Here is a 24,553-nt window from a genome sequence, read left to right as displayed (position 1 = left end):
AAAATATTTTCATGCTGTCTAATTACAGTTATTGAATAACATGAGAAAACCCCTTTAAGTCAGAATATGTAAAATATATTCTAACTCATTTCCCTGAGTACTTTGTTGTAACAAGATGATACTTATTACTGTTTTAGGGTAATATTAACCTATCCTGTTGTAGCGTAGTAAAAAAAAAATATAAAAAAAAAAAATTCAGCTATGCAATTGTTACTTGGGGGTTCTATTTTTCATGGCATTTATTGTACAGTAAAAATGGCGAAGAAGACCTTTATAGGAGTGCCAACATGGTAGACACAGGGGCCATCAGTTGGTCTCTGGTTGTCATAACACCATTGGTACCCCAAAAAAATCATGTCCCAGTGAGACAATGAGGTGGCAGATGAGTGACCTTGGCATCTAAGGAATTAAAGTACAGTTAACTGAACCCCCAGAACTTGAAGTCTATCACTTCTTATTGAAGCACATTGTAATATGCTATTGGCAAGCTCTACAAATATGTGACGTCATAGGCTCCGGCTTCTCAAAACTAAAGTCATGTCGGATCTTTTGGTTATACACTATGTGCTTTTATAAAGAATCAGTCTGCACAGTAAGGTCAAGCATTTTTAAACTTGATTTACTTCTTTTTCCGGAATTGCTTATCTTCACCACATCAGGACCTGGGAAGTTTAAGGACAATTTGGCATTTGCAACCAAAGAAACAAAAAAACAGTTACAGTATTTTTCACTTTGTTGCAATAGGAGAGGAGGGCTGGCGGGCACTCCTACTTGAGTAACATTTCCGATCAGTAGCTATGTCCTACTCCTATGGTTATGCTACTCTGACACATGCAAGTCTGCAGGGTTTGTTCTGAAGTCTACACTGTTATCTATATATGTAAACACAGTGATAACAGGGCCTTAAGGTCCAGTCACACTAAGCAACTTACCAGCGATCCCAACAACGATAGGGATCGCTGGTAAGTTGCTAGGAGGTTGCTGGTGAGATGTCACACTGCGACGCTCCAGCGATCCCACCAGCAACCTGACCTGGCAGGGATCGCTGGAGCGTCGCTACACGAGTTGCTGGTGAGATCACCAGCAACCAGTGACCAGCCCCCAGCGCCGCGTGGAAGATGCTGCGCTTGGTAACTAAGGTAAATATCGGGTAACCAACCCGATATTTACCTTGGTTACCAACGCACGCAGCTACACGTGCAGAGAGCAGGGAGCAGCGCACACTGAGCGCTGGCTCCCTGCTCTCCTAGTTACAGCACACATCGGGTTAATTACCCGATGTGTGCTGCAGCTAAATGTGCACAGAGCAGGGAGCAGTGCACACCGCTTAGCGCTGGCTCCCTGCTCTCCTAGTTACAGCACACATCGGGTTAATTAACCCGATGTGTCCTGCAGCTACATGTGCACAGAGCAGGAGCCGGCACTGACAGTGAGAGCGGCGGAGGCTGGTAACAAAGGTAAATATCGGGTAACCAAGGACAAGGCTTCTTGGTTACCTGATGTTTACATTGGTTACCAGCCTCCGCAGAAGCCGGCTCCTGCTGCCTGCACATTTAGTTGTTGCTGTCTCGCTGTCACACACAGCGATGTGTGCTTCACAGCGGGACAGCAACAACTAAAAAATGGCCCAGGACATTCAGCAACAACCAACGACCTCACAGCAGGGGCCAGGTTGTTGCTGGATGTCACACACAGCAACATCGCTAGCAACGTCACAAAAGTTGTTCATTAGCAGCGATGTTGCTAGCGATGTTGCTTAGTGTGACGGGGCCTTTAGAACAAGGACACAGCTAGGGAAAGTGAAGGCAGGGATTTGGAGAACTGCTGGGAATCTGACAATGCTGGGGTCTGGTGATTTTGCAGGACTGATAACAGGACAGGACTCAGGCTGGGTTCACACATAGCGACAGCGACGTCGCTGTTAAGTCACCATTTTCTGTGACGTAGCAGCGACCTTGTATGTCGCTGTTATGATCGCTGCTTAGCTGTCAAACACAGCAGAAGCAGCAGCGATCATAACATCGCTACATGTGCAGAGAGCAGGGAGCCGCGCACACGGCTTAGCGCTTGCTTCCTGCTCTCCTAGCTACAGTACAATTACAATTTAATTAACCCGATGTGTACTGCAGCTACATGTGCAGAGAGCAGGGAGCCGGCACTGGCAGCGTGAGAGCGGCGGAGGCTGGTAACGAAGGTAAATATCGGGTAACCACCTTGGTTACCCGATGTTTACCCTGGTTACAGCTTACCGCAGCTGCCAGATGCCGGCTCCTGCTCTCTGCTCGCTTCATTTCGTCGCTCTCTCGCTGTCACACACAGCGATCTGTGCGTCACAGCGGGAGAGCAACAATAAAAAAAAACGAACCAGGGCTGTGTGTAACGAGCAGCAATCTCACAGCAGGGGCCAGATCGCTGCTCAGTGTCACACACAGCGAGATCGCTAATGAGGTCACTGCTGCGTCACAAAAACCGTGACGTAGCAGCGATTTCGGTAGCGATCTCGCTATGTGTGAAGCACCCCTTAAGGAGGCGGTGAGCAGCTAACTGTTGTATAGTAATTTAAAGCCTGGAAAGAGTCATCAAGTTTCTCATGGTTTAACACTAGAACTACTGAGGTAGTCATTTTGACTACTTTGCACCATGTATTTCTATATAGGTGTCACGAGTCCAGTAGTTCTAGTGTTAACTCCTCAGTCTGGAATATAACTTCTGGGCACATTTGGCCAGGCTTTGATGGTTGATCTCCCTGGCAACAAGCTGTACAGAATGTAAGATAAAAGCTCTCATGACAAGAGAAGGAAAACATAGTTAGATAACATTAAGATAAGCAAGTTTGCAATTGATTTGCTTTATCAACCTATACCAAATGCCTAATATGAGAATACCACTTGTATTGCATGCCTGATGTATTATATAACACACATATATAGTTATCTTTACATTTATTTTTTTTTTTAGCATTTTCATTGACATTTTTGTAGTTCACAGCCATGTATTTACTTCAGACTTTAAAAAGGGGTTGTCTGACGTTATTCACATATGGCTGGGGGTTTAACTGCCCGGACCCCAACCGATCCAGAGAACTCTGGAGTGTGGGCGATCATACAAGCTATCATTCCATGCATTCTTAATGACCAGCAGATGCAGCACTTCAGGGCTCTAGTTTTTGTGATCAGTAGGGGTCCTAGTGGTCAGACCCCAGTAATCCCAAAGTCTTCCCCTATCAACTTGAAAATACCCCTTTGAAATGAAGATTTCAGACATCAGCTGTTCAAAAGACAAAACAAGCTGAATAGTCTTCGTCTTGACAGCATTTTGCAGAAGTTTCTTGTTAAGATAATAAAAATGTAACACTGTTTTGTAATGGAAATTTGTAACATGAAGTAAAATTACTAGGAGTTTGTGGGTGAACCCTTTCCAGTGGTAACACCTATATGTCTGTTTTACTTTGAATAGTTTTGTACCTCAGTCTATTGCACTATATGGATTTTATGCAATACTTCTGTCACCTTTACTTGTGCCGGATGGTGTTCATCCCCAAACGGCTCCCTGAGAGAACAAGCCTTTTCTCCAAGGCATTTCACCTCACAGACTTGTGAACCGAGGTGTGGTGCATAGATTTAATGGACCCTTCTGATCCTCATTTGCTCTAATAGATTTCTATTGGTCCGTGCATTGATGGGCAATCCTTCAGAAATTGTCATTTATATTACAAAATCCTCTTGTTTAGTTGCTGGATGATAACTAATATTCTGGCGCTCAGTATTCCCAACAGTATCACTTGGATTATAAATTTTTTTCTTAGTCTTTCCTTCTTTTTTGTCAAGTATATAGGACGCTAAGAACATAAAAATTCCAGATGAGGTGACAGCAATACATGTGAAGTAGAATACTAGATTATATTGGCCAGTGATGTCCACCAGCAAACCTGTGGGATAAAAACAGACAGGAGCATTAAATCGACATTATATAAACACACACACACACACACACACACACACACACACACACACACTGAACTTTTGACTTTCAGGCTCCATATCTCACCATCTTCTACAGCTTTGAAAGTAAGGATGGGGCCACACAGGGATTACTATCCCCTCGCATGACACTTGGCACACGCTGGCAGTACAGCAGAGCTGGGTGTCATGCGAGTGTCCCTATGACTGAGGTCCGATCGTGTGAGCAGACCTCAGCTGCAGGGAGGGGGGGGGGGCAGCCGCTGCTGCGGAGGGGAGGGCCAGCGCTGAGGAGGGGAGGGAGGGATTTATCTCCCTCTCTCCTCCATAGCCGGCTATTGCCATTCTCGCCCTGCACTTGCGGAACACCGGTGTTCGCGAGTGCAGTGCGATTTTTCTCTCGTCCCACAGACTTGAATGGGTGCGAGAGAAACCTGGATCGCATTACAGTCACAGCATGCTGCGATTGTTTCTCGGTCTGATTAGGGATGAGAAAATAATCGCTTATGGGTGCTGACACATAGGCTAATATTGGTCCGAGTGGAATGCAATGTTTTATCGTATTCCACTCACTCCGATTTTCATGCCGTGTGGCTTAGGTCTTAGGCTATGTGCGCACGTTGCGTCGGAGTACCTGCAGTTTATTCTGCACGTTTTATTTCCCTTGGTTTTTGACCAAATGGCTTTTGACCATTTTTAAGCGCTAAAAACGCATGCGTTTACCGCGTTTTCAGCGCTTTTTACCTGCGTTTTCACCTGCGTTTCTGCAGATGCGTTTTGTAGATCAAGACACTGAGAAATAAAGTTGAAATAGTCAAAAAGAATGAAAAAAGAGAAAAAAAAGTATAAAATTAACTTTTAATAAAACTATATGGGAAATTATCAATTTTAATGAAAAAATAGTGGTTATGCACATTTTAACAGAAAAATAGGTAAAGTTTATTATTTTTTAACATTTAAATTTTCGGTTATTGTGTGTGTGTGTAAAGGAACATTAGAACCCATTCATTTTTGGCCAGAAAAGCATGCGTTTTTGGAGCCAAAAACGCAGTGGAAAAGCAGGTAAAAAGCATGAAAAACGCAGGAATTGTGCTTTTGGTTGCATTTTGCCATTTCTCATTGACTCCAATGTTAAGGAAACACTGCAGAAATGGCAAAACCAACTGACATGCTGCTTCTTTTTCAGCATGGTTTTTGACCACAAATATGCAAATTAAACGCTGCAGAAAAAAAAGCAAAGTGCAGACAGGATTTCTGCTTTTCCCATTGAGTTTGCTGGTAAACAAAAACGCATGCGTTTTAGCGCAAAAACACTGCTGCTGAAAACGCTGCAGAAACGCGGGAAAAAACGCAACGTGCGCACATAGCCTTAGTGTGATTACCTTCATTTTATAGCAAATCTTAGCCATCTCGTATATAAATTTGACTTGTAACTATTTACCATATGATTAGTTATGTAGATTTATGTCACTGCATGGTTACGGATTTGCTCCTAAAAATCTAAATTTTAATTTTCATTATTTTGTTATTATTTTGTAAATCCACCTTTTGGCTTTCAAACACTGCCTGAATCCTTCTGGGCATGAGCTTGATTATATTCAAGCATGTCTCAGCTGAATCCTGATCCCAGGTCTCTTCTACACATTCCCAATGTTGGTGCATATTGGTTGACTCACTTTGGTATGTACACCGCTTTTTCTTCAACTCTACCCACAAGTGTTTGATTGGGTTGAGGTCTGGGGACTATAGGGGCCAATCAAATACCTCTACTTTATGGTCATTGAACCATTTCTTCACCAATTGCTTCAAGTCGTTGTCTTCCTGGAATACCATATCGGCCTTCTCATACTCAAAGTACTCAAGTGTACAAAGTAACTCATCTTGTAGTATACTCACATATAGCTCAGTATTGAGACCACCGTCAATTTTGGTCAAGTGTCCAAAGCCTTTAGCTGAGAAACAGCCCCATATCAGACTTCCTCCACAGAACTTGACAGTTCCTACAGTTTCTCGATTCGTTAGCCCCTTTCGCTTGTTTCTTTCAGATTCATTTGCACCATTCAGAGCCTAGTCTACTGAATTTCATCTCATCACTCCTAATCACACTTTTCCAGTCTTCTATTGTCCACTTTTCATACTTCTTTGCAAACTTGAGCTAACACTGTTTATAATGATTCTGAAGTCAAGGCTTCTTCACCTTTATTCGGGCCACCATTCCAGACTTGTGTAATATGCATTGCATGGACATCTGTGATCTCACTATTACGATGCATATGTGACGCCCTGGGCAAGCCAGGGGTCACAGGTCATTACACCACCACACCCTACACCCCAGTTAGGCACATTCAGCTAACCCAAAATCCTTGTTGCCTTCCTCCAGGGGCTGATGTTCACACCAGGGGGGTGGGCCAGGCGGTTGGCTCCGCCCACCCAGGAGTTCACAGCCCTGGAGGCAGGAAGTACCAGGCTGATTAGCCCAGGCAGGGCTCGAGTAAAGATTAGCTCAGGGGGAGCTTGAGTGAGGAGCTAAGTGAAGGAGTAAACAGTAGAGTTGAGTTTAGAAAGTGAAGTAAAGTAGAAGTGAAGTTGGAGTGAAGCTGAAGAGAGAAGCTGAGGTGACAGTAGTAAAGCCTGAAGTTGGTCCGGCTTTGTGCCAGGACAGTGTCAGCAAGGTCAGCAGACGGCGGTGATTGTCTGGAGGGGTGACTGCTCGGAGGTTGCTGGAAGGACCGCGGACGGGTAGTGGCCCGGCGGTCTGGAGCAGTATACGAAGAACAGTCAGCACCAGGGCAGGTGCCTCTCGGACCCCGGCAAGGCTAGGAGTCGCCATAATTTGCCAAATCCGTCAGTGAAGGTGACGTCTGTCTCCAAACAACCAAGTCCCGATTGAAGGCAACAGTCCAACCATTAAGGAGGAACACCGCCACCGCCAAGGCACCAGTTCCTCGGGGCCAGCGCCTGCGGGCAAAGTAGAGCTCTTCCGGCCCATATCCAAGCCGGGGAGCGGGTTACCGGTGGGAACCCATCGCTACCAACACAGGAACATTAGGTGCAGGAAAAGGGACATCACAGTCACCTACTGGGGAAAGCAAGTGCAGCCGTCCGTGGGAACCGTCTTTCCAGCCGTGTGTTTTACCGAGAACTGTGTCATCGTCTCAGGCTGAGTGAGTACCACAGTGCCGCAAGGCACAGCGCTGCCCCCGCGTCCCTGCACCCACCAAGCCCTGCATCTCCCACCTCATCACTGGGCCCCGGGATCACCAACCCCTACCCACAGAGGGGCAACACAACAACTGGCTGCTCTACATCATCACTCCTGGGATCCCCATACAGAACAGCGGTGGTGTTAACAAATCACCACAACCGTGGGTGGCGTCACGGACAATAGACTATATCCCAAAACCCAATCCCCTTTCACTCACGGGCGAGGAGTGCCGCTCGAGACCCCCGGGATCCGGCCCACCGCTCGAGCCACCACTGAGCAGCAGCAGCCGGACCCGAGCAGAGGGGTGAGCGCAGTGCTGACACCCTCCTCCCCGCCCGCGACACATACAACCCATATCCACTGCTGCGTTTGTCGCGCCAGAACTGATAGACCTTGTGATGAGCCGACTTGTTTACTCCTATATTGTACCTGTACGTCCACCTCTTGGCTTTTGAATGGGCGGATGAACTTCATTTTGTATTCTTCCAACTGTCAAGGCGCTCATATGATGCAGTATGGCAATTTTCTTGGCCAAGAGACTGCCATCGTTGAGCTAGATTTGGTTTCTCTTTTCTTGGGAAATCTTCATGGCTGTTCCTCGATTCGAACCAGTGACCTTTTTCTTGTTAATCAACCTAATTAAACATTGAGCTAATTGGGAATGTGAGAACAACTTGAAATTTTTTGTATACAGGAAGTTTTTTTTTTTTTTTAAACACCGGGAGCAAAAAACAGTAACAATGCACTAACATGAAGAGAATCTGCATAACTTATCATATGATAGTTGCAAGTCACATTTATGTAGGAGATAACCAAGATGATTGTCTATAAAATGAAGGCAGTCTCATGCTGAAAGATGCAGTGAATGGGGACACCTGGACACAAAGTAAAAATTTCAAAACATTGTTACCCTTTGGCTCTTCATTGTATATATTAAGGATATGGTGAGGGGTACAAGTGGGTGTTCCTCTATACAAAAAGCAAAAACAGGTAAACAGCCAAAGTGATTTAGTCTCTATTTTCTACAGAGGAATAGGTTGGGCTCTTAAGAGTATGACACTATTTTTACTTCCCCCTATGTGTTCTCTGAATCAGCAAATAAATTAACTCAATAATGGCATTACATTTTTACCTACCTGCCAGCGGTGGTCCCACTAAGATTGTAACACTTTCCAGTATTGTAAAAAGTCCAAAAGCTGCAGGAAATCGTTTCATGCCAACTATATCCATCAGTACTTGGAAAACAAGAGATCCAATTACACTCATAGAGATGCCATACAGGACGCAATAAACAATGAGGGCTGGAAAGGACACAAAAGTGGCGCACACTAGGTTGCTAAGTCCATTGGCAATTACTGCCCCACTAAATAGGTAAATCAGCTTGCCCGAAAATATCCGCTGTTGGGACACAAGTCCGGACACCGGGCGTGCAAAAATATTAATAAAGCCAACTAAAGAGAGCAAAAGTGCAGATGTTGATTCTTCTATGCCACTGCTGGTGGCATATGGTACAAAGTAGAAAAGAGGCAAGACAAAGCCCAAAACCAGCCAGGTCACCCCTATTGTGTAAATCTGGTATCGTCTATGTCGAAGTAGTAGATCAAAAGCCATGTATCTTTGTAGGCCTTTAGCATGTTCCATTTCTGCAATGCCATGGTTTACTCCATTGGCTGTTGACGAGGATCCTTCATCCTTACTAGGGGCAGCTGGTGGAGCTTTAACTGGCCTCATCATAGCACCACATACGCAACAGTTTAGCAGCACTCCACCGAAGATCATAAAAGAACCTCTCCATCCCATGGACTCCAGAAGGTTCTGAGAGGCAATGGGCCAGAGAGCCATGCCTATTGAAGCCCCTGAGGACGCCAGAGAATTTGCCAAAGTCCTACGCTTGATAAAGTAGTATCCAAGTACTGTGACTGCTGCTTGGAAGCAAAAACAAAGTCCTAGACCTGTAAGAAAAACCAAAAGTATATAAATTTTCTTTATTTAAGCCATTTGCAAATGTGAAAGCAATTAAATAAGTGTGAAAAAAATAGTAGAGAGAGTGATAAACTTTGTGAATTAAAAAAAAAAAAAAAGCTGCAAGTGAAACACGCGTTAACATTCTCACAGTTGTGGATCAGTATGCATTATGCAGTCATGTGTAACCCACTATATTTAGGCATGTCATTTAATAGCCATGTCTTATCTGTCCATCTTTATTTATACTCCCTAAATTTAACGCTTTATACATCTATAATCTTTGTACATGGCATTATATACCACATTGGTTAAGATATTTTCTGCCATATTAATACTTACCAATTGTGCCACTTATCACTTATTTTTGCAACCACAATTCATGAGCTAAACTCAAAGATCTAAAGGCCACTTTACACGCTGCAACATCGCTCAAGCGATCTCGTTGGGGTCACGGAATTTGTGACACACATCCGGTCGCTTTAGCGATGTTGTTGCTTGTGACACCTTTGAGCGATTTTTGCATCGTTGCAAAAACGTGCAAAATCGCTCATCGGTGACATGGGGGTCCATTCTCAAATATCGTTGCTGCAGCAGTAACGAAGTTGTTCCTTGTTTCTGCGGCAGCACACATCGCTTCGTGTGACACCGCAGGAACGAGGAAGCTCTCCTTACCTGCCTCCCGCCCGCAATGCGGAAGGAAGGAGGTAGGCGGGATGTTCTGTCCACCCCTCCGCTTCTATTGGGCGGTGGTTCAGTGACGCAGCTGTGACGCTGAACGAACCACCCCCATAGAAAAGGAGGCGGTTTGCCGGTCACAGCAACGTTGCAGGGCAGGTAAGTAGTGTGACGGGTCTGGGGGATGTTGTGCGCCATGGGCAGCGATTTACCCATGTCGCACAACCGATGGTGGCGGGTACCCACGCTAGAGATATCGGTCACGATATTGCAGCGTGTAAAGCGGCCTTAAGACTTTCTATGTACAAAAGGCCTTTCTCTCTCAAATATTGTTCACAAATTTGTATAAATTTGTGTTAGTGAGCACTTCTCCTCTGCAGAGATAATCCATCTACCTTAGGGGTGCTTCACACACAGCGAGATAGCTACTGAGATCGCTGCTGAGTCACGGTTTTTGTGACCTCATTAGCGATCTCGCTGTGTGTGAATAAGAAAGCCGCGGAGACACCATCACGTGTTTCTCAACGCTGGCAGGAAACTCGCCAGGTCTTTCACCGGGAAGGAACAACCACGGGAAGGGCAGTCTCCAGTCAAGGAGACCACCTATACCAAACATGGTATCCATCCACAGACAGCCGTTTCGGGGTATTTGCCCCTCATCAGTGTGGAGTAGGAATCTGGCTAGTGGGGGCAATGCCTAGTATAAGACTACTTAAGCAAGCATTGTTGACCTTAGGGAGATCAACATATCCACTGCGGAGACACCATCACGTGTTTCTCAACGCAGTGATTCTAGAGCATTGCCCCCTGGGAAGTATGCAAATAAGAAAGCCGCGGAGACACCATCACGTGTTTCTCAACGCTGGCAGGAAACTAGCCAGGTCTTTCACCGGGAAGGAACAACCACGGGAAGGGCAGTCTCCAGTCAAGGAGACCACCTATACCAAACATGGTATCCATCCACAGACAGCCGTTTCGGGGTATTTGCCCCTCATCAGTGTGGAGTAGGAATTATTTGCATACTTCCCAGGGGGCAATGCTCTAGAATCACTGCGTTGAGAAACACGTGATGGTGTCTCCGCAGTGGATATGTTGATCTCCCTAAGGTCAACAATGCTTGCTTAAGTAGTCTTATACTAGGCATTGCCCCCACTAGCCAGATTCCTACTCCACACTGATGAGGGGCAAATACCCCGAAACGGCTGTCTGTGGATGGATACCATGTTTGGTATAGGTGGTCTCCTTGAGTGGAGACTGCCCTTCCCGTGGTTGTTCCTTCCCGGTGAAAGACCTGGCTAGTTTCCTGCCAGCGTTGAGAAACACGTGATGGTGTCTCCGCGGCTTTCTTATTTGCATACTTCCCAGGGGGCAATGCTCTAGAATCACTGCGTTGAGAAACACGTGATGGTGTCTCCGCAGTGGATATGTTGATCTCCCTAAGGTCAACAATTCTCGCTGTGTGTGACACTGAGCAGCGATCTGGCCCCTGCTGTGAGATCGCTGCTCGTTATGGTGGCTTTACACACTGCAACATCGCAAACGACATCGCTGTAACGTCACCGGTTTTGTGACGTTACAGTGATCTCCCCAGCGACATTGCAGTGTGTGAAACACATCAGCGACCTGGCCCCTGCTGTGAAGTTGTGATCGCTACAAATCGTTCAGGACCATTCTTAGGTCCTTTGTTTCCCGCTGTGCAGCATGCATCGCTAGAAAGTTTGTGTGTAAAGGGGACTTTACAGTGACTTCCCTTTCAAAAAGCTGCTTTACAACGTCCCCAACAACCAGCTAGGTCGCTCTGCAGGTCTGGATCGCTGTTGCTTCGTTGGCCAGGTTTGCCTGTTTGACAGCTCACCAGAGACTTTGTAGCGATCCCGGCCAGGTTGGGATCGCTGGTGGGATCGCTAGAAAGTTTCAGTGTGTAAACCCAGCTTTACACACAGCCCTGGTTCGTTTTTTTATTGTTGCTCTCCCGCTGATAAGCACACATCGCTGTGTGTGACAGCGAGAGAGCAACAATCCTGAATGTGCAGGGAGCAGGAGCCGGTGTCTGACAGCCTGCGGTAAGCTGTAACCAAGGTAAACATCGGGTAACCAAGGTGGTTACCCGATATTTACCTTCGTTACCAGCCTCCGCAGCTCTCATGCTGCCAGTGCCGGCTCCTGCGCCCTGCACACACAGCTAAGCGGTGTGCGCTGGTAACTAATGTAACCATACCCGATGTTTACCTTAGTTACCAGTGTCCGCAGCTTCCAGACACCGGCTCCGTGCAAGCGCAGCGTCGCTTGCACGTCGCTGCTGGCTGGGGGCTGGTCACTGGTCGCTGGTGAGATCTGCCTGTTTGACAGCTCACCAGCGACCATGTAGCGATGCAGCAGCGATCCTGACCAGGTCAGATCGCTGGTCGGATCGCTGCTGCATCGCTAAAGTGTGAAGGTACCCTTACAAGTGTGGCATATCATGGTGCTGATTAGATAACAGGATTATTTGCACAGGTGTGTCTTCGGCTGGCCACAATAAAAGGCCACTATAAAATGTTGAGGAGAGCCATAAAATGAAATACTTAATTAACCTCTGGACATAGAGCATTGTGGGAAATATATCGATTTGCCTTACATAATTCAGGTTTCAGATTATATACATGACACAGATATAAAGATGGCCACCATTTCCTGTTATCCACACCTTGCTTGGAATGCAAGGAATGTCCAGATGAAAGAAGACCACCATATAAGGGAAGACCCTTGGTCAAGCTACAAGACATCACAGACCAAACCATCAGCATGGATGCACCAGATGACGTCCCTCCCATCGTCATGGTTTCATCCACTGGAGTCAGACGCACCCATCAACAGCAACACGGATCTCCCCATTCGCTAGCCCATGAACTGTCCAACTAAATGGGCATATCTGAACTTGTGTACGCCCCTAGCCTATATCAGAGGACGCATGAGTCTCCTCAGTCTGTTTGGTGTCATCTTTACTGTGACCAAGAAGAGACTTCATATCCGACTGTGTCTGGTGTGAATTCTTTTATGCATGCACTTGGCCCATATCAATTCGGCCAGGCAGTAGGCAACTAGTGATCTCTGGTTAAGAGTTCACCTTAACATAAAATATGCAGTTTTATCACAGCACAATGCCACAGATGTCGCAAGTTTTGAAGGAGCGTGTAATTGGCATGCTGACTGCAGGGATGTCCATCAGAGCTGTTGCCAGTGAATTGAATGTCCATTTCTTTACCATAATCAGTCTTCAAAAGTTGTTTCAGATGATGTGGCAGTATATCTAAATCAGCCTCACAACCACAGACCACGTGTAGCCACACTATCCCAGGACCTCAATATCCAATATCTTCGCTTCCAAGTACATAATATATACATATACATACATACACATATTATATATATATATATATATATATATATATATTATATATATATATATATATATATATATATATATATTTTTTTTTTTTTTGCCTTATTCTGTCTGTCGGTCTTGCTCCAAAATTGTGTCACCGTGACAGTGTCGTTAGCGTGACAACTGTTGGATTGGCCGCTCGCCTCGGCCTGGCCTCGCCCCCCGCATAGATTAGCCGCTTGCCCCGGCCCTCCGCACGCATCCCCCGCTCCAGCGTACACCGGCTCCCGGTACACATGTGCAGGGAGCCGGCATACGCTGACGCCTCGCCCCCGCCACACTCGGCCCCGCCCCCGGCGTACATAACCTTGCGATGCTGGGATCGTGACGGAGCCGGTGTACGCTGGTAACCATGATACACATCGCGTAACTATAGGAAGCGCTTCCCTTAGTTACCCGATGTGTATCATGGTTACCAGCGAACACCGGCTCCCGGTACACATGTGCAGGGAGCCGGCATACGCTGCGGTCAATAATGAAGTGTCATGCAGCAGTGAAAGAGTTAAAGACACTGCAGGACACTTCATTATAAGCAGTGGGCACCCCCAGAAGAGAGAAGACCGAAGAAAGAAGACCCCGCAGTCATACTCACCAGACGCCGACCGAGAGCAGGTGAGCGCATCAAGGTCCTGCAGCGGCAGAACACACACACATCAGATCACACTCACTCACTCTCACACACACCTTACACACACATCAGATCGCATCCACACACTCACAACATCCAGTGATATCGCTTACTTCTCGGCGGCGATACTGTGCGTGCAGTGACCTTCCAGGACCTGCCGGAGGATCACATGGCCAGAAGCATGTGGTATCTCCGGATGTTGTGAGTACGTATGTGCGATATTGTCAGTGTGTGTGTGCGCGTGTATGCGATCGGATGTGTGCGTGTATGCGATCGGATGTGTGCGTGTATGCGATCGGATGTGTGCGTGTATGCGATCGGATGTGTGCGTGTGTTCTGATGTGTGAGTGTATGCGATCGGATCTGAGAGTGTCGGCAGAAGGCAGAGGAGCACGGCGTGCAGCACAGCTGCTGGGACCTCCCACCGGAGGGCACAGGGAGAAGTGGGGTGTGAGTGTATGCGATCAGATGTGTGCGTGTATACTGTCTGATGTGTGACTGGAGCACGATGGGGGGTGCGCAGCATGGGGGATGGAGCACGATGGGGGTGCACACCTCCCCCCAAAACACACACACACAGTGCCACACGCGCACCGCACAACACACCACACACACACACTGGGAACCACAAACACCGCCCTACACAGACACCCACTCACAGACAACGCCGCACACACACACACACACACACAACACCCAACACACAAACACCGCGGCATACACAAATATACGCACATACCGCGCAACACACACACACACACACAGCACAAAACACACACGCACTCCACACCCACACAAACCGCGCAACACACACAGCACCACACACAGACAACACTGCAGACACACAGCGCTCCACAAACAACGCAACACACATACAACACCGCTCTCACACACCCCCACACCCAGACAACACCCAGAATCGGGCCACCTTCTAGTATAATATAATAATAGATCATCCGAGACCAACCACCCAGATAGTTGCTGCATCACTTGGTTTGCATAACCAAAGAATTTATGAACAAACTGTCAGAAACCATCTCAGAAAAACTCATCTGCATGCTCATCGTCCTCAGGGTCACCACATGCCTGTAGTTGGTTGTCGTAACCAAACTTTAATGGGCAAATGGTCACATTCGATGGTGTCTGGCACAATGGATAGGTTTCTCTTCACTTATGAATCTCTGTTTTCACTGTACAGAGCAGATGGCAGACTGGCAAATGGTGGTCTCGTCACCAGATAACTGGTTTTCTGACTTGCCTTAGCCCCCCACCTCCGGACCCCGTAATGCTGTAAAACTCCACATTTTAGAGTGGAGTATTATTGTGGCCAGCCTAAGGCACACCTGTACAATAATCATGCTGCCCAATCAGCATCTTGAAGTACCACACCTGTGAGGTGGATGAATTCTCGGCAAAGTAGAAGTGCTCACTAAGGCTACTTTCACACATCAGTTTTTTTCCTTCAGGCACAATCCAGAAAAAAACGTATAAAACGGATCCGGTGCCGGATCAGTTTTATCTCCATTGATTTGTATTAGCGCCGGATTGTGCCTGATGGCCTTGCGTTGCATCCGGCTTTTGCCGCATCCGTCGTAATTGGCTAATGCATCGGTCGGATGGGACGTCTCTTGTAACGTTTTTTTTGTCTCTGACATATCGCGCATCTGGCGCAATATGGCGTGATTTACAATGGAAGCCTATGGATGCTGGATCCAGCGTAATACGGCAAAAAACGGATGCGGACGCCGGATCAGTTTTTTTTAAACTGAGCATGCTCCAATTTATTGAAAAAAAAAACCAAAAAAACAAAACGGATCCAGCAAAAAAAAAAAAACAAAACAAAAAACGGACGAAACGGATGCAGAAACGGATGCGCCGGATATCCGTTTGATGGATCAAATATACCGGATCAGTAAAAAAAAAAAAAAAAAAAAAAAAAAAAAAAAAAAAAGGATTCGGCGCATCAGTTTTTGCATATTCGCATATTCTGCGCCGGATCCGTTGCATCAGGGACACGCCGGATTGTGCCTGATACCAAAAAACTGATGTGTGAGAGTAGCTAATACATATTTAAACAAATTTGTAAAGCTTATGAAAAATGACATAGAAAAAAAAAAGGCACTTTTATACCACATGGTTCTTGATACTTTCTACCATTTATGTATCTTTCTATTAAAATATATATTTGTTTTGAATTGATTTAGTGTCAGACATATCTATTTAAGGGCTACTAATATTTACCTCCTACCTGTACAGACCTACATCGTGGTTTTTTAATTTTTTACTTTTATCTTGCCGTGACTCATTTCCTGTTCTTGTATATATTTTCATATAATTCAGTATGTAAAAATAGTAAAAATACATTTTTACAGTATTTTGTTTGTGAATCACATTTGTAGCTTTGATTGACAAAAAAAAAAAAATCTATAGATGCAGGATATTTTTCAAATGCTTAGATAAACTAACCATATAACTAAAATTGGAGAAGCAAATCTGCAATTTTCATTTGTCAGAGTTATTTGCTGCTCATGTTTTCTGTACATATAACAGTTTTCTAAACTGAAAAATGTAATTAGGCCTTATTCAGATGTTCATGATTTTTCACATACCCAAAAACATTACAAGTGCCATTAGTCATTTAGATCATTTTTATTAGCGTTTGGTTGATCTGCCATGTGCTCAAAGGCATCAATTGCTTTATTAGATTAAGGGCTCATTCAGACATCGTGATTTTTTTTCATGTACACAATAAAGCTGAGTTCACATGTTCTGTAATCATCCGTTAGAATGGATCCCGGAGGGATCTGTTGGCAAAATGAGTCAACTGGTTCTGTTCTTTAAACATTGGAGTCTTTGGAGAACGGATCCGTTACTGGTTTGTTATTTATCTTCTATTTGTAACGGATCCTGTAAGACAAAAACGGATCCTTTACAAATGCAAGAAATATGGATGGCTAAATAGCAATCCATTAACGGATCCATTCTCCATAGACTCCCAAGTTAATATAAAAAAATAAATAAATAAAAAAAAAAAAAAATAATCGAATCCGGCAGACATCAGTTATTTAACAATGGAAGTGTGGCCCAGGGCTATGGGGTACTCGGTTCCGGGCCGTATATGTACAGGGATGCTGTGTCACGGTTGTATAATGGCAGATGCTCGATTCCGTGACCCTGGGTACGCTTTTTAAAAGGGATTATATACAGGGGAATTGAAAGAGTTTGTATTGTGACGCCACTTGCGGGTTGTGGTTATGGTGATGTAACCGCCGCTGCACAGTCGGTTACCTCTGGGGCTGATGGTGGTGGCAGCCTGGATAGTAGGACCTCCTGAAGTAGAGCTCAGCTCCAGGGAATGAATGGAGGGGTCCGTCGCAGAAAGAAGGGAGACCACACAGTGGGGATGCAGTGCAACTTCTGTTTACTCACTGTAAGGTGGAGCTGTGGCCCTGAGGAGGCTGGTTCAGACCCCTGGTCCCTTTTGTCCTAGTGCCGGTCTGGTGACCTGGTAGTCTCTTTCCCCAGAACCTCTCAGTTGTTGGTGGGACCCCGTAGCCTGGAGCATTTGTGGGTCCCTTACTGTCTTTCAGCAGTCTCTCATCCGTACGGCGGGCAGTGCGAACCCTGTAGGGTCGGTGTTCTGTTCCCGTTCCTGGCTCAATCTTTCCTGCTGGTGCCCCCGGTTTCTTGGGTCAGTGAGGTCCGTGAAGGTCCCCTCACTGTGCAGGTATTTGTCAGGTTGCCTGAAGCGGTCGCCTGACCTAGGGCCCTGTGCCCCGTCGGTGCTCTGGTTCCAGAGGTATCTGGCTGAACAGTCCCTGGCAACCACTCTCCTTGCCACCTGGGTCACCATTACACGACCCTGTCTGGAGACACATCCGTCCCCTTCAACTGTCACTACCGGACTCTCTTGTCTGAGTGTCTGTCTGTGTCTGTTTGTCCCCTCCCACCGGGCTGCCTTCTAGTGAACTGGACTGGCTCCGCCTCTGGGTGGCCATCCATTGGGCCTCGGACTAGTCAGTCATCCCTAATGGGGAGTGGGAAACTGGGGGATGTTATGTGGTTTGTTGGTACTGGCACTGGGCTTCCAGGTCCCTGGGGGTTTGGCCGTGCATCTTTGTCAGGATGCAGTACCTAGTAGTGCCCTGATGGGGTTCAGGGGCGCTCACGGACACAAAGTTGTGTTTGTAAAACTTTTTTCCCAATGGATCTCTGTAAGATCTGTAGTAACGGATGACTACAAGACATGTGAACTCAGCCTTACAATCTAAGTGTCAGTGTGCCAGTTTTTGCTATCAGCATTTACGTATGGATAAAGAAATGACAAGCCTCTCCTACTGATTGCAGCGTTAAAGAGGAACTTGTCAGCAGCTTTATAGACCCCAATCTAATATCTATGTAAAATGTTGATGACGTCCTACCTTTGTATTAAAAGTCGGTGCCTGTTTTCTAGGAACCCTTTGGCAAATGTTTATGCAAATGACCTTGCAAGTCCTTTTTCTAAAACTGGAGCTGGCTGGGACTGATGTAAAAGCATCAAGTCATAAAAAAGAAAAAAAAAAAGTTCCAAGTTGTGCAAAAATTTGGCCACATTTCAAGTTTTATGCCAGAATTTGGCCAAAACTCCTTGATCTATGGGGGCCTTAGCGTTTACTTTACTTCGGTATACATTCCCTTTTTGTATTGAATTACTGAAATAAGTTAACGTTTTGATTATATCCTAATTTATTGAGATGCACTTGTACTACATAAGCCCTGCAGCCAATCAGTGACAGCGTTCACTTCCCTCAGATAGAGATAAAAAAAAAAAATAAATAAATAAATAAAACAGAAGAAGCGAGAGCGCAGCATCCCATTAGCGGTGCTGATTGGAGGCAAGGCTCAGATGGTATAATGTACACGAGTCCCAGTACTGAAAATCGCTAGAAAAGCTCTGATGCGGGAAAAAATGTCCAGTTATCATTCGTTAGAACGAATCAAGCAGCAATCCATTGACAAAAAAAAAAGTTGTGCAAACAACTTTTGTTCACTTTAAAAAAAAACGGATTTTAGCTGGATCTGGTTTTTTAACATTGAAGTTTATGGAAAACAGATCCATTAATTATCCAAAAGGATTGCTGCTGGATCCGTTCTAGCAGAGGATTAATGAACATGTGAACAAAGCCTCAGAAGTATACACACTTATTTGGCAGAAAATCCACTTGTGACTTTTGGGATCTCTACTTCCAATAGGTGGCGCTGTGCTAGAGTTTGTCTCCTTTACTGGAGAGACAATTTGAATATTTCTTAGAGGGGCGTGGCAGCTATAAGTCCCCTTACCTGGCAGCCAGACTGGCTTGCAAAGTCTCCTTAAGGCCCCCTTCACACGTCCGTGATACACGTGCGTGTTTGGTCCGTTTCCGTATATACCGGAGACACGGCCAAACGTGCACCAATGTTAATCTATGATTGTGGTCACACGTGCGTTATTTCATTATGTCCGTGTGTGCGTGTCCGTGATCCGTATGTGTTTGCAGTTTGCACGGATGCATGTCAGTTATCTTCACGGAGCACGCACACGTGGACACAATGAAAGTCTATGGGTATGTGCACACACGTTAGTAAACACGTATGCATCTACCTATAGTCAGTGTCCGTTTGGTGTTTTTATTTCTAGTGATGTAGGCTATTCTTTCTATTTTTGTGTGTCGGTCAATCTCCCCGAGTCCGTCGGTCGGTCTCTCTGTCCCTCTCTCACAGTCTGTCGGTCAGTTTCCCCCCCTCTCATACTTACCGTTCCCCGATCCCCGGCGCGGCGCTGCACGGCATTCACACTGCTGCGGCGGCTTTTACTATTTTGAAAAAGCTGGCCGCTCATTAAACAATCTCCTATTCCCTGCTTTCCCCGCCCACCGGCGCCTATGATTGGTTGCAGTGAGACACGCCCCCACACTGAGTGACAGGTGCCTCACTGCACCCAATCACAGCAGCCGGTGGGCTTGTCTATACTGTGCAGTAAAATAAATTAAAAAAAAAAACGGCGTGCGGTCCCCCCCAATTTTAATGCCAGCCAGATAAAGCCATACGGCTGAAGGCTGGTATTCTCAGGATGGGGAGCTCCACGTTATGGGGAGCCCCCCACCCTAACAATATCAGTCAGCAGCCGCCCAGAATTGCCGCATACATTATATGCGACAGTTCTGGGGCTGTACCCGGCTCTTCCCGATTTGCCCTGGTGCTTTGGCAAATCGGGGTAATAAGGAGTTAATGGCAGCCCATAGCTGCCACTAAATCCTAGATTAGATTAATCATGTCAGGCGTCTCCCCGAGATTCCTTTCATGATTAATCTGTAAATTACAGTAAATAAACACACACACACACACACACACACACACACCAGAAAAAATCCTTTATTAGAAATAAAAAACACACGTATACCCTGGTTCAACAATTTTAATCAGCCCGAAAAAGCCCTCCATGTCCGGCGTCATCCAGGATGGTCCAGCGTCGCATCCAGCTCTGCTGCATGGAGGTGACAGGAGCTGCAGAAGACACCGCCGCTCCCGACAGCTCCACGCGGCAAATGAAGACAGCCGTGCGATCAGCTGAGCTGTCACTGAGGTTACCCGCTGTTACTAGATCCAGTGACAGCGGGTAACCTCAGTGATTGCTCAGCTGATCGCGCTTCTCACCTCAGTTGCTGCGTGGAGGTGACCGGAGCGGCGGTGTCTTCTGCAGCTCCTGTCACCTCCATGCAGCAGAGCTGGATGCGACGCTGGACCATCCTGGATGACGCCGGACATTGAGGGCTTTTTCGGGCTGATTAAAATTGTTGAACCAGGGTATAGGTGTGTGTTTTTTATTTCTAATAAAGGATTTTTCGGGTGTGTGTGTTTATTTACTGTAATTTACAGATTAATCATGAAAGGAATCTCGGGGAGACGCCTGACATGATTAATCTAGGATTTAGTGGCAGCTATGGCCTGCCATTAACTCCTTATTACCCCGATTTGCCAAAGCACCAGGGCAAAATCGGGAAGAGCCGGGTACAGCCCCAGAACTGTCGCATATAATGTATTCGGCAATTCTGGGCGGCTGCTGACTGATATTGTTAGGGTGGGGGGCTCCCCATAACGTGGAGCTCCCCATCCTGAGAATACCAGGCCTCAGCCGTATGGCTTTATCTGGCTGGCATTAAAATTGGGGGGGGACCGCACGCCGTTTTTTTTTTAATTATTTATTTATTTTACTGCACAGTATAGACACGCCCACCGGCTGCTGTGATTGGGTGCAGTGAGGCACCTGTCACTCAGTGTGGGGGCGTGTCTCACTGCAACCAATCATAGGCGCCGGTGGGCGGGGAAAGCAGGGAATAGAAGATTGTTTAATGAGCGGCCGGCTTTTTCAAAATAGTAAAAGCCGCCACAGCAGTGTGAATGCCGTGCAGCGCCGCGCCGGGGATCGAGGAACGGGGAGTATGAGAGAGGGGGGGAAACTTCAGTCACTTGGGGGATTAGCGGTCACCGGTGAATCCTTCACAGGTGACCGCTAATCAGTACTCGACACAGACAGAGCCGCGGTATGAGGATGAAGTCGGGTGAAGTTCACCCGAGTTCATTCTCATCGCACAACTCTGTCTGCTGTCAGCCGACATTTATAAACGACATTGTGCATCACACACACGGACATTCCACGTACACATACACGTTAATTCCACACGCACAAACGGACGTTCTACACACAAACACGGCTAGCATACGCAATTCACACAGGTGCCACACAGACCATAAAAACGGACACAAAAATGGGACACGGACCCGAAAAACGGCCCGTAACACACGTGCGTGTTTTTCACGGAAGTGTGAAGGAGGCCTAAGGAGAATAGTGTTCCCCCGTGGTCCCCACATAGCTTTCTCATGAGCCAGATCAGACACCCCCATACTTTGCACTGACGAGGGGCAAGCACCCCGAGACACCGTGTCTGCAAATTGGGATTCTGATCTGGCTTATATATCCTGAGTCATATTGCAAAGGATTGTTGAAAATCCACTTGTGACTTTTAGGATCGCTACTTCCAATAGGTGGCGCTGTGCTAGAGTTTGTCTCCTTTACTGGAGAGACAATTTGATTATTTGGCAGAGACACCAGGTGTAACTGCAACCACATCACTATACAGCTTTTAGGGCATGTGCACACGCTGAGTATTTGCAGCAGATTTTTTTTGCAGAAAAAAAAAAAAAAGCCAAAAACTCTGCTGGTAGAAAAATGCTACATAAAATATGCGCATAGTTGTAAGGCATAAATGAGTGAAAGAAACGCAGCATGTGAACAAGCCCTTACACTTTAGTGAAGTGCCATGTGTTGTGACTGTCATCCGAGGGGGTGATGGTTTGGAGCTCCCACTGGTGCTCAGGACTTGGGGGTGAAGCTGAATGTGCCTCAACAGTTGTGGGAGTTAATTGGGAGTTTGGGAAGCCCAATTGCAGATCAGCCTGGGTTATATAGAAAAGCAGTGTCTGCTGGCTGGGGCCGGTTATAGATCTTGTTCCTCTGTCTCTGAATTGGCTTCCAGATAACTTGCAAGTCATTTGCTTAATTGCCTGATCCACACCTTAAAGGGGGCTTTACACGCTACGATATCGTTAATGTTTTATCGTCGGAGTCACATTGTTAGTGACGCACATGCGGCGTTATTAACAATATCGCAGCGTGTAATACTTACCAGCGACCTTAGGCGACCTCAAAAATGGTGAAAATCGTTCACCATGGAGAGGTTGTCCCAAACTCAAAAATCGGTAAGGGTTGTTTAGCGTTGTGGTTAAATCACTCATGCGGCAGCACACATCGCTATGTGTGACACCGCATGAGCGAGGAACGTCTCCTTACCTGCCGCGGGCCGCAATGCAGAAGGAAGAGGTGGGCGGGATGTTTACATCACGCTCAGCTCCGCCCCTCCGCTTTCATTGGCCGGCCGCTTAGTGACGTTGCTGTGATGCCGAACGTCCCTCCCCCTTGAAGGAGGGATTGTTTGGCAGTCACAGCGACGCCGCCGACAAGGTAAGTATGTGTGACGCTGCGTAGCGATAATGTTCGCTACGGCAGCAATCACAAACAATCGAATGCGCGACGGGGGCGGGTACTTACACGCTCGCTATCGCTAGAAATTGCTAGCGATATCGCTACCGTGTAAAGCCCCCTTTAGGGTGTTTGGTTTTCTTTTTGTTTTGCTTAAAGTCTTTTCTTGAAGGAGAGGAATTGTTTTTCTGTTTTGAGGAGCATTGGGGTTCCTCCTTTGCAGGTCCCACTGCAAGAAAAGGGATATTCTCCCTGTTCTATTTGATTATTTGCACTTTTGTATTTGGGGTTTATTTGGTATTTTTGTTTCTCCTATTATTTACAAGAGTACCTGATATAGTGGGAAAGAGTCCGTGTGGTCTCAGTATTTTTCTTATCAGGAGATTGTGGTTAGTGCAAAACCCTGCGGAACATACCAATCAGTTATCTGTCCTGCCCTGTTCTATCTAGTAAGTCGGGCCTCACCTTTGCTAATCTGTATTTTCTATCTGTGTATTGTGTTTTCTTACATCACCGTTAGCTTTATATGTTGGGTGCTTGCTATTCCTTTGGGGACTACTCTGAGGCAAGATAGGTTTCCTCATTTCTATCAGTGAGGTGTAGTAAGTTTCTCCAGCTGTGACGTGGTGTCTAGGTGTGTTTAGGAACGCTCCACGGCTACTTCTAGTGTGGTCTAACAAATAGGGGATTGCAGTCAGCTCAGGTTCCAACTACTCGTGTTTTTTCTGCTGATGGGATTTTTTTGATCATCCACGGTGACCAGATCATAACAGCGATGAATACAGTCTGGGTAGAATATGGTTTTCCCTTAAAGGTGGGGGAAATATTGTTCCTTCGAAAAACATGAAAATCACTTTCCTACAAATGGAATAGACTTGTCTAGAATGCAAGTTACATGGCTAACTAGTGAGTCAGTACTTTACACTATAAACAATGTCCACCTTTGAAACAAAAGTTTTCCTTTTATCTTAATAAGTGCAAAATGTTTGTACTACTTATATAAGCTATCTTAACTGCAGTCTAGTTCAGTTTTTGTGTCACAGAGCTTCCCCATATAAACTGATTAAGGCCTTATAGGGGGTGTCTACTATCAGAACAACCCCTTTTAATTCACTATGTTTGACCCCATTGAAATAAAAAAAAAAAAAAAAGCTTATACTCGCCTCCCATGCTAGCTGTATCGGAGCTCGTGGTCATACGGTTGACATATCATGCGAGTCCCACACCCAGTCACCGCTGGTTTCTCTCTCCTCTCCTTCAGATGTATGCGTAATCAACAGGAAGTGAGTGGCCAGCTGCAGATTTCACTTCCTGTTGATAACTCATATGTCCAAAGGTGGGGAGAAAAAAGCCGGCTGTGATTGGGTGCGTTCAGGGCTGTCATCAGAGCATTACAACCCTTGTTGCTGTATGGGGCCCGGTGAATTGGGGGGCCTGGGATAATTACTTTACACTTAAGCTCTGAGCACAGCCCTCCCATCACGTCACCAGGTCTCACTCCGCCTCCCAGGCCCCAATCCACCTCTTCATTAGGCCCCACTCTAGTCAGTCATTGCCGAGGCCACTGAAGCAGGGGGCCGGTCTGACATGTTCAGTGACTTCAGACACTGCCGACCCGCCCTCTGTTACTTGTAAGGTTTGC

At 46.3% G+C, this 24,553-nt stretch overlaps 1 protein-coding gene across 1 annotated transcript in view; it reads right to left on the bottom strand.

The window, feature by feature from the left end:
• Positions 1-2,270: 2,270 nt before the first annotated feature.
• SLC16A5 (solute carrier family 16 member 5) overlaps positions 2,271-24,553 on the bottom strand; it is a 47,261-nt gene continuing 24,978 nt past the window's right edge. Inside the window, exons 3-4 of the mRNA XM_075347485.1 lie at positions 8,301-9,116; positions 2,271-3,928 (exon numbers count right to left, since the gene is read on the bottom strand). Coding sequence (XP_075203600.1) covers positions 3,705-3,928; positions 8,301-9,116 — 1,040 coding nt within the window. The 3' untranslated portion in view covers positions 2,271-3,704. The remainder of the gene's footprint in view (positions 3,929-8,300; positions 9,117-24,553) is intronic.

This window comes from Anomaloglossus baeobatrachus, chromosome 5 (genome assembly GCF_048569485.1).
Source record: "Anomaloglossus baeobatrachus isolate aAnoBae1 chromosome 5, aAnoBae1.hap1, whole genome shotgun sequence".
Taxonomy (NCBI): domain Eukaryota; kingdom Metazoa; phylum Chordata; class Amphibia; order Anura; family Aromobatidae; genus Anomaloglossus; species Anomaloglossus baeobatrachus.
This window is presented reverse-complemented; position numbering and strand designations above follow the sequence as displayed.